The sequence below is a fragment of the Carassius gibelio genome, chromosome B15 (genome assembly GCF_023724105.1).
Source record: "Carassius gibelio isolate Cgi1373 ecotype wild population from Czech Republic chromosome B15, carGib1.2-hapl.c, whole genome shotgun sequence".
Classification (NCBI taxonomy): Eukaryota; Metazoa; Chordata; class Actinopteri; order Cypriniformes; family Cyprinidae; genus Carassius; species Carassius gibelio.
This window is the reverse complement of record NC_068410.1, coordinates 4,238,478-4,249,714: the sequence shown is the minus strand read 5'-3', so window position 1 is coordinate 4,249,714 and position 11,237 is coordinate 4,238,478. Positions and strand designations below refer to the sequence as shown.

Sequence of the window (11,237 nt, the reverse complement as noted above, 5' to 3'; positions counted from 1 at the left end):
TAAGCATGCCCATCTTTGTTTTCTTACAGTATATGCATTTATTGATTTCCATATGATTTATAACAGCTGAATATTAATGTCTTAAGGAACACTGACAACCGAGCAGGTCACACCAAACTGACTGTAAACAAAACAACCAAACACTGGACTCGTGACATCATAAAGGCATAAGTGTGAGAGAACAAGATACAAGACTGCATCAAAAGGTGAAGGCATGGATTTTGACAGCTTGACAATATTTTATATTTAAATAACTTTTTTGGTCTACACAGCAACACATCCCAGTATTTTAGTCTTGTTTTCATGAAAATAACAAACATTCCTATAAAATAAGATCATTTCACTTTTCAAAAATATAAATATAATAAATATAAAAGACATTCTCAGTCAATATACACGGCATTTCATTCTTGACAACAAAAGAAGAAACTTGCCAGTGAGTCAAGTAAAAATCTAATAAAACAGATTTATGCTTGTTGAGATTGTTATTATGATTAAATATTATTTTATTGTAATAATCCTAAAAATTTAATAATACTGCTTCTAGTTTTAATAAAATATATAATGTCTGTTTTAATATCTAATCCAATTTTGCTTCTCAAGCAAAGTGATCTTATTCACAGGATGTTTTGGTATTTTTACTGCAAAAAGACAAAAAAGGCAGTTTTCTTTTGCAGCGTGAGACTCTTTTAATTGGCCACTAACTCTTTTTTTTTTTTTATGTGCTCATTGTGTTTTTGTGATGGGGTGCAACATGTCCACCAAAAAAATAAACTTATTGAGTTACAGTGCAATGACTTTCTTTCATAATACTTTTCAATTTTGAATGATTGCTTCTTTCATTAGTAAATTTGCTGCAGAATACATATTTATTAAAGTTTGCTGTGCTAACAACTTATTTTGGCTCCATTGATGGTTACTTTAATGTACTAAGGTCAAATATGGGGAGTAAATGCACAAATATGACTCTCTGAGCACACAATCACTGCACAGTGTCCAAAAAACTAAATGCACTTTAGACCTTAGAGATTTTTTTTTTTTTGCACCATGTGCACACAGTCTCAGGTACATGCATCCATGTTAAGATTTTTATGCTTTTGTATTGCATGGTGTAAGTGCACCCAGATTGGCTGTTCCTAGACAGGAAGAAATCATCAGTTTGCATCCTCTCCAATTCCTTTCCAGTGCAAAGTTAGAGAAAATCACAGCACAGCAATGGGCCGGACAAAACCCTCAATGACAATCCAACATAAGAAGCTTCTCTGCTGGAAATAACCTACTGAATCCACATACAAGATCTATCTGACCTGAGGTGCTGTTTGAGAGGAAAAAACAACTCCGAGGAGGCTAAAGTTGAACTGACTGTCCAGGCTTTTAAGAAGTAGCATCTTTTTAAAGAACATTAAAAGACAAAGTTAAGAAAAACCAAGAACAAATTGTTTTCTAGACACCACCTTTTAAGTCACTTCCACTGTTTCTCCAAACACCATCCCCTCAAACCACACTACCAAATAGTGAATAAAACTCTTCAGTCATGAATACTGAGGCAGCTCCAGTCAAAGTTTAGCCTTCGAGCAGGTAGACGACGAACTCGTAGGTGCACATCATGACGGCTGTGTTGGGGATCTGTCGGACCAGATGTGTGGTGAGTCCTCGGTACAGAGCTCGATAGCTTTCCTCTCTAAACACCAGGTTGAGACTCTGGAAGAACGAGCGGTATTTGGTACCTTCTTCCCTTAGCCGTGTGCGGATTACCTCTGCAGAACCAAACAGAGAACAACAGATGCTCAGAACTGGTTACAAACCATTATGAGTCAACTTGAAACCCAAATGATAGTGTTTGTATCCTTTGTCCTTTAATATAAAATTCAAACATTTGAGGTCAGTACTTTTTTCCCAAAATAAGTCTCTTATGCTCACCAAGGCTGTATTTATTTGATTACAAATGTTACTGAAAATAGAATGTTATTGCAATTTAAAGAACAGTTTCCGATCACTAAAAGTACTTTACTTTCTGACTGTACTTCAAAAAAAAATGTGTTCTTCCTTAGTATTTTGTCTTGTTTTCCAGTGTAAATGTCTACAGATTCATTAATCAAGAAATTAACATGAGAAACAAAACTTTTCACCAAAACATCTTTCTTCTTTCTTTATTTCGTTCTCAAGTAAATGTATCATGGATTATATAATACATATGTATATTTTAAAAGTTGTATTGAAAAATGTTTTTTTTTTTTTTAGATACGGAGTAATACATTTTTTAGAATGCATGCAACATTTAATGCCATGTCTTCCGTCACTTTTAAATAATGTAATGAAGCATTGCTTAGTAAAAGTATTAAAACCTTTTGAGCGGTGTCACAGTATGGAAGTTAAACAGGTTGTGAACACAGTTTCAGCTGAATTTATGATGAGATGGTGCTCACCGTGTGGATAGGCTATGGAGGTGGCGCAGGTCTTGGAAGTGGCGGCTGCCAGCATCATGCCCAAGAAGTCTGACGCGTCCTTGGCGGTGTCCTCAGCTCCATCCATGTGCGTTGCTGCTTTGGCCTCTAAAAGACGCCGCTTTATGCTTTCATAGATCACAAAGTGAATCACAGTCTCTGAGATGCCTGCATAAGATGCAGACATGCCGCGGTAAAACCCGCGTATGCCATCCGTCTGATACACACGCCGCACACACTCGAAAGCATTCATGCGACGCTCCCCGCGTTTCCTGTGAACAACAAAACACCCTTTAGTGAGTCAAGTACAAAACTTAATCTGGAATTAGGAATAATGAGCACTAGATCATGTTCTGGAATTAAGGTATCAGTCACTAAGGATATTAATCAGACAATCTACTTCCATAATATCACACATCTGTTGGCGCTTTACCTGGCGTCCAACTGTAGACGCGTCTTAATCAACCAAATTGGGTTGGTTGCTGTTATGGCCGTGAACCCTGATTGGAGTAGAAGAGGAAAGATTAAGATGCAAATAAATGAGCACTAACCTTCACACATACAAACATATATTTTGCACATTTAGCTATACTTTCATTCTATTTTATTTTTTATAAATGATTTTTACAAAAAGGGGCATCCTGATAGTGTCACCATTTAACAACAGAAAGCATAGCAATAATTTAGACTAAAATAACTTAGTTGTTGGACATCACATTTAGATTTAAAACGGTCTATATTGTTTTTGAAATCCTAATTAACACCCACAATGTGTGTTCTTGTTTTTCTTTATCTCAATTCAAAACTTGATTCAAGTGTCCTGCAGCTTTAAAAGTGGACAAACCATTTGTTTTTGTCTAAATCTTTAGCTCAGAGTTGCAGCCCTAGTTTTCAACCAATATTGCACGATCTCACGCCGTTTTCTTCTGAATGACTTTGTCAATCATCTTGACAAAAAAACTCACTTGCAATCTGCAAAAATCGTATGTGTTGTCAATGGGGACCAGATGCTCTGGTGGTTAAATGATTAAAAATAATTTTGTAGTATAACATATAGGGTCCTGCAAGTCATCTGCAGGAGAAAAAGACAAAGACCCGCAAATCCGTGGCCACAGAATAGCAGAATATGATTGTATTGTGCAAAGTCTCTCATTAAGAGTTTTCCTCCAGTAGAAAACCACAAACACTTAATATGGCTTAGTGCATTAATTTTTTCTCCTGCAGATGACTCGGAGGACCCTGTAAGTAAAGTACTAACTGAGTTTTACTTGTTTAACCACCACAGCGTTCAGTCTTCATTGGCAACACACACAATGTTTTAGGTAGCAGAAAATGCAAGTGACATTGTAATTTATTTCTTTTTTCTTGTCTTCACCCCCTGGCTATTGTTATAAAATGCTGAAAGATTTAATAAAAATAAAATAAAAAAAGACTGCAAGAGCCTCTCTTCTGGCCGTGTGCTGGATCTTTATTAAGTGCTTGAGCGCTGTGACATTTACTGGCCTGTTACTCAACAGTAACTCAAACAACTGCAATTCCAATTCACTAGACACATCAACATGCAATTAAGCAATAAACGGCTCATATTTTATAAGCCCATCAAAACCTAGGAAACAGGATGTAGTTAGATTGCATGGTCAAATATAAAAGGAAGTTACCTGCAATTCCAGCAGACGTCATGTGCAACTGCGTGGAGTCTGGCTCAAACACACAGTTCAGTCTCTCCTTTGAGCTGGAATAGGCGGCAAAGTAGATGGCCCTGAAAACACACGAGAAACAGCACACAATGCTATCACACCCTACTCAAGACAGGGCTGCGTTTCCAAAAAGCATCGTGAGCTCTTGTTGATCATAGCTCCATTGATTTCAATGGGTCTATGATGTACTTAAGCTTGCAATGCTTTTGGGAGACACAGCCCTGGCTGATTTTGGTCAGTGTATCACATCAGCAAAGATGAGCAAACCATATACCATTCAGCTGATTAATCTATCTGATTGACATCATCTTGGCCAGACTTACCGGCTTACTGAGCAAACCAATTAGGACAAGTGAATCACCTATAATGCTCATTTAAAATGTTGTTTTGTTTAGTTTTTTTCAGGAGGAAATCTGGTCATTAGGCGGTCCAAATTGGTCATTAGCTGTAATAAACTAACCTCATACTAGCTTCTAGTGGGGTTTATAACAAGCTGGTTGGTGACCAGCTAACAAGTTCTACACACAACTAGTAAATCTTGGCCATTAGCTGGTCCAAGGCATTTCCTGAAACAAAGCAACCTCATACTAGATTAAGGTGGGTTTTGGAACATGTTGGTTGGTCGATCAGTCAACGACCAGCAAATTTCCAGCTCAGACCAGCAAGAAAGAGAAAATCTACCATTTTCCAAAAAGATGCATCATATCGAAATTTGATTTTTCCAAAGGATAAATGCAATGCTGCCAAATACAACATATTTTGCTCCCCACCTTCTAAACCACACACTGGATAATTATGATGCCTACGTAAGCAGCTCACAAGGACAACATGTTCATCAAACCCTCGCATGTAACCACAAATGTTTGTGCATGTAGTATCCTAATGCTCTTAACTAATGGATGGTGAGCACTCCAGCAGGAAAACACTCTCCACACACTCCGCAACTAATCTCAGGTTTGATCACACCATCCTGTCTGTATAACATACGTTTACGTAAGCTGCCCTTTAAGTAACGGGTCCAGCGCCGATTCATCATGTGTGCATCACTGGACAAGCGTTTTATCCTGAATGCATGCACGCAAAACATCTGTTTATACAGACACTAAATGTTAAAGCCACCATTAATCATGCTCATTCATTTCTTTAATTGCTCTTTAAGCCGTGCTGTTCTCTCGGAGTTTGTTACTCCTCAGCTGGAGGCTGAAACGGCCCATTTGGATGTCAGATTATGAGTTTCACTGTTCCAGAAAACCTTTAAAAATGCTGGAGTGGCATAAATGTACAGGGTTTAACACCTGGTTTATTCAAAATGTGTTAAGTGAACTCAAGATACTTCTAATGGCCTGAAAAACACATCTGTGCTGTCATCTACATATCTCCTTTATGAGGATTTTAAATTCAATGCTAAATGTTTATTGAAAATTGCATCGTATTATTTAGAACTAAAAATGGTTATTTGTCGTAAAGGAGCAGCCCACCCAAAACAACAGAAAAGAAAAAAACTAAAAAATATATTTTGTATTCTAAAGATGAAAGTAAGTCATTCAGGAACTGAACAAAATATAGGTGATCAGATAATGATAGAATTTTCATGGGTGAAATTATCTCTTTAATTATAAACTCAAATTTGCAGCATGCATGGCTGATGTCTGACCCTGAACACAGACTTGTGTCCTCGTGGTTATTGCAGATTTACCGGTTGAGCAGGGATTGCATCAGCCGCACTGCATCAGATTCACTATCACTTCAGTACACCGAGTTCAGGACTACATGTTCCTACTGTAAATGCTCTCTGAGATGGAGATGTATTGATCTGCCAGTTTAACTGTATGAATGGACAAACACTCACCGTGAAGGAGCCACTCCAATTAGATTTGGCCCCAGGCCCCGAAATAAAGAACGAGGCCCTTCCTTCTCAAGAATTAATCTGAGAGAGAAAGAGAGAGAAACATTTTTATTCTGAATAGCTTTGTGAACATTATAAATGTGACCCTGGAGCACAAAACCAGTCTTAAGTCGCTGGGGTATATTTGTAGCAATAGCCAAAAATACATTATATGGGTCAAAATTACAGATTTTCTTTTATGCCAAAAATCATTAGGATATTAAGAAAAGTTTTCTAAATTTCCTACCATAAATGTATTAAAACATGACGTTTGATTAATAATATGCATTGCTAAGAACTTAATTTTGACAACTTTAAAGGTGATTTTCTTAATATTTAGATTTATTTATTTTTTGCACCCTCAGATTTCAGATTTTCAATAAGATACACCTCTGAACAACATGTTCAATCAAAGAAATACCCAAGACATGCGTAATAAATGTGTGAGAGGTTGTCATCATCACACACATACAGTATAAAAGAAAATCTCAATAAAAATGTAATCAAATAAATGGTGACTTAAGCAGATCATGCAAAGTTATTTTTATTCTATCACGGACTTCATTAAATACAATCTTAATACTCCATGAAATCTTGAACCCCAGTGGTTTTGAACTGGAGGGTTGTGACAGAAAACAGGGCCACATAAGGTCACGGACATCACGCGAGGGAACAATGCCAAATGGAAATAATAAAACACAGCCACCCATGTAATTGGGCGTAATTGGACATAGTCTGTATAACGAAAAAAAACAGACCTATCAACTTTTAAAAAGCAGGCGAAACACTTCCTATACCTTTTGTTGCTGACCTCAAAAGACATGCATTCAATCAAAGTCTACAACACTTCAATACGTCAAAACGCCAAAATAGACTTACGCCAATGGATAGGTTTGGACCGTAAAGGAGTGTACAGTATATGATGTCAGAATCCTTTACTTACCGTATTACATTGATAAACAAAACCAAAGTCAATCTAAATGTCTGTGTTTACTATTTTGGTATGTTACAGTGAAGTATAACCCGGGTTAAACTAAGAGGACAAGGGGCCTGTTTAGAGAACCAGTGATTCAGACACACACACACACACATCACCCGAGAGCCAAGCACCAAGACGCAGTGTTTAGTGTAAAGGCAGCGATTGGTTGGGTCAGGGGGAGTGGAAACCACTGTAAACAGTCTCTTTATAAAGAAAACAGAAAGAAAGAGGGTATTATAGACTTATAAACACTGAAGTTCTGTTTCGGTAATGTATATAATTATATATTATATATAGAGAACCAACCAGAACTCAAACTCTTAGATAGCAAAACAACATTCCTTATTTTGCCTTGTCTCCTGACTTTATTTAGTCACATTTGATGGCGTTAGTGAAGAAATATGACCACACTTTTGGAACGAGTCGACAGAAAGGGGATGATGGACACTTGATTTTAGGCCCACAAACCATAGAGCAAATGTTTAGAAAACACTGAGCCAACACTCCTGTACATAAATATAAACATGTGCCTTTTTACAATTTAATGTAACATTATATATAAAGCGACTTACAGTGCATTCAGGCTATCAATTTTTACTTATGTGTTCCCGGGGAACCGAACTCCCAACCTTGTGCTTCATAGTGCAATATATAATTTGTTGAGCTAGTATATTTTATATTTATAAAATGCAAAGAGGTCTAACTTGTTTAAACATACCTGAGGCAATGTAGGGGCCCCGGAGGAGCCACACGTGCCACGCTGGCTCCATTAACTGTGCTCAGATGCACTCCGGAGATGCAAAGCGTTATTGAGGAAGACTGAAGCCTCGTCTTCACCACCTCTAACGGACAGGTCAGGATCGCACCCACCGTGCCTCCACATCTGAGAGAGAGAAAAAATAAATAATTCAGGGACAGAACAATTTAACCTTTTATGCACATAAGAATCGATTTAAAGTATGGTCAAATTCTGTCAATAGCGGTCTAAAGTTGACCTAGCAATGAGGGTCAGTCATCTCATGACTTCTTATCTGAAAGCCGAGAGACTTCAGTCGAACATCACAACTTTCCATTAATCGGCTCCAGCACTTGCACTCGTGCCACAAGATGTGGGTCAACAAACACAGTAACCCAAACCACCCTCGAGTGCCGAAAACAACCTGATATCAGTGTTTCCCTAATGGAAAAACGGCATCTGAAATCTGAGGTGTGATACATGTAATACAAATCAGAGGAACAGCTTATTAAACAAAGATACTAAACTGAACAAAGGTTTCAATCGCTGCATGTAAAAAACAGTATCATAGCAATACCATGATTATTATTTTCATATGTGACAAAACTGTAAGAGAAATGGTATGTGATACTGTGCAGTTACTAAACACAGAGCAGATGGGATAAAAAGTCACACATGAGTTCATGAGAGTGCCAGTCAATAGCTCTATTTTAAACACTGTGCTGGTTTATTCGAGGACAGATATTTAAAGCACATGTTATAATCACAGTGGGCACAGAATATCAATACCAGGCATGATTATTCCCTCATGCGATTTCAGGAAAGCAGACTACCAGAACAGATCAGTTCCAGAAAACTATGACTGTCATTTATAACAACACATTCTTGCAGTTAAAGTATTACCGTTTTGATTCAAGTAAATAATAAAGCTTTAAACCTTCCATTTGCTGTCTAGAAATATTTTATAGAAAAAGAATGCAAATATCTCTGTCTATATAGAGTGTAATATAAACATCAGTGTGGCTTGATTCACAGTCTCTTGGGGTGATGGTGCTAAATTCTGCACAGTCATACTGCAAACCACAATGTGTCGTTTATTTACGTTTGTTTTTGCTTGTTGATTTTCTGTCTGTTACAGAATCAAGCTGAATTTCTAGATATCAGTTTCTCACTAAGTGAAGATTGTGTTGATAGTCACATCAGAGTCATTATTAGATCTGAATGACTTTATAACAGCTGTCAGTTCCTGTGTTACACCAGAAATATATTCATATAAACTCACAGTTAATCGGTACAACCCTATCTTACATAAATAAAAATATATTGTTTTTGAATTAAAATGCTCAATTCTGTCATGAGACCTACTAAAGATACACTAGAAATATCTAAAACCTGAAATAATCTTAAAACTCTTAGACTTTCGTCTTGGCAGATCAAACAAAAATAAATAAATTGTTATCTTATATAGTTGATGTGATGGTAATAACAGTAGCATGAGGTAATTTTTTTTATAAATAAATGAATAATACACATGCATAACAAAGGATCTGAAAATATGTTCATAAGAAAAGAGCAAACTTTCCCTAATTTTAACACAGTACTTAAAGGGGAAGTTAAAGTATTGGGAAAACTCCAGTCAATGTAACCTTTTAAAAAAGTAAGTTATCTATAAAGACAAAAAAAAAACACAAAAGTTATTCAAAAAATATTTTATATCCTTTAAAAATAACAATTAAGTATAATAATACTATTTTTAGTATTTTTGTTAGTAACGTTAGTAGTACTAGACTATATGTTTGTTTATGTACGTTAAAGTAATTATTTATGAGCGAAGCTCTCACCCTCCAGCAAACAGATGCACGAGCGTGTCTCTCTGGCTCATCTCGGCTCATGCTCTCCGGTAAACACCGGACTGGACAGCGCTGTAATCGTCCGTTTGGTGCTCATGCGGAGACGAAGGATTCGAGTCGCGCTCTTTACTCGTGATTTTATACGACCTAAAAGCAGCTCCAACAAATCCACGCTGGTAGATCAACGCTCGTCACTTCTTCAATAGTTGATCTGAAAGTGAATGTGTGGTGAAGAGGCGACTGCATATCACTGATCCGGGTCAAATTCCAAGCAGAAGGTCACATCAAGGAGTTAAAAACGTGTAGGTTTGCCCCGCGCAGACTCTTCATCTTCTTCGTGCGTGTACGCTCTCACACACACACTCTACTACGTAAACGCGCTTTCAGTTCACTATGTCGATGGACCAATCAGAGGGCGCTAAACAAAAGCGTCTATTGGTGGATTTCAGTTCAGAGCCCGCCTCCATCAAGCGCCTATCACGTGATCACTGCCCTTTCACACACAAATTACTGTCAAGGGTTACATACTGATATAATACTTTTTTTTTTTAACTACGAACTTTGCCTGAAACAACTAAACTGTATAATTTGATAGATACTCCGTGTCCATCTTTATGCTCTACTGTTAGTGTTATCTGGACTTAAATTCAATTAAGTAGGAAGCATATTCTTATAAAACTTACTCCAATAGTCTTTGTTTTATTAACAACTTTCTATAACTGGCTACTGTATTCTTCCATCAGAGAATTTTTTTTTTTTTTTTTTTTTTTTATAATTATATTTCTTTTAATTAATTATTTACATTCCTTTATTTTCCCTGGAAGATTTTGTTTATTAATTTGCTGGAAACATTTTAAGTTTATTTTCTGTCATTGTGATTTTTAGACCTTTACTTTGTTTCTTTTGGCATCTGCAAATAGGAGGAGAAAAAAATTATGTCAAATTCAAAATGGAAAATCTGAAGCTGTACTTTGGCAGCAAACAATAACATTGTGCACAAAACATGCTCTTTTATTGACACTGTATGTCTTCCAAAGCTAATTTCAAAGCATTGTTAACTCTTTCCCTTGGTGGCTTGCTGAAATTGGACCATAAATCATATCATACTTGCCAGTTTCATTTGTCTGACTGTGGAATTGCATATGAATTGCATAAAAATAAATAAAATGTGTGACCCTGGACCACAAAACCAGTCTTAAGTGTAAATTTGTTTTTCTCAAAATGTAGATTTATACATCATATACAGCTTTAAGTTAATGTATGGTTTATTAAGATTGGACAATATTTGGCCAAGGTACAACTATTTGAAAATCTGGAATCTGAGGGTGCAAGCACGCTCATAGCACGCTGGCGTGCACATATGTAGCCTACATCATGCATCAATATAATGAAGAGCTGAAAACACCACGCGTGCTTCAGTGTATTTGTGTGTGTGTGTGTGTAGTAGATCACATTTCCAGAGATGTGTATAACAACACCTTCAGGGCCGCTGCTGGCCAAATGGGTGCCCATAAGCAGGATTGTATTGTTGTGCCCCCCTTCCTCACATATGATGATGAAAAAAAATGCCTACTATAGGAGCGAAAAAAGAACTTTAATCAAATAAAAAACTAAATGAATAAATTGTATTATTTACAAATCACAAT

At 36.8% G+C, this 11,237-nt stretch overlaps 1 protein-coding gene across 1 annotated transcript; it reads right to left on the bottom strand.

Moving 5' to 3' along the window:
- Positions 1 to 14: 14 nt before the first annotated feature.
- Positions 15 to 9,957, bottom strand: LOC127972974 (solute carrier family 25 member 36-A-like). The gene is made up of 7 exons (XM_052577019.1): positions 9,583 to 9,957; positions 7,724 to 7,888; positions 5,991 to 6,068; positions 4,103 to 4,203; positions 2,878 to 2,944; positions 2,427 to 2,716; positions 15 to 1,757 (listed from the first exon to the last, which is right to left on the bottom strand). Exons 1-7 carry the CDS (start codon positions 9,621 to 9,623, stop codon positions 1,564 to 1,566), a joined length of 936 nt encoding a protein of 311 aa, XP_052432979.1. The 5' UTR covers positions 9,624 to 9,957; the 3' UTR covers positions 15 to 1,563.
- Between the last annotated feature and the right edge of the window lie 1,280 nt (positions 9,958 to 11,237).

Excerpts from the sequence above, each read along its gene's own strand:
- LOC127972974 (XM_052577019.1), bottom strand. The coding sequence starts at position 9,623 with ATGAGCCAGAGAGACACGCTCGTGCATCTGTTTGCTGGAGG. Across the intron at positions 7,889-9,582 it reads GTGCATCTGTTTGCTGGAGG|ATGTGGAGGCACGGTGGGTG; the intron begins GTGAGAGCTTCG and ends TCTCTCTCTCAG. Across the intron at positions 2,945-4,102 it reads GACGTCTGCTGGAATTGCAG|GGTTCACGGCCATAACAGCA; the intron begins GTAACTTCCTTT and ends TACTCCAATCAG.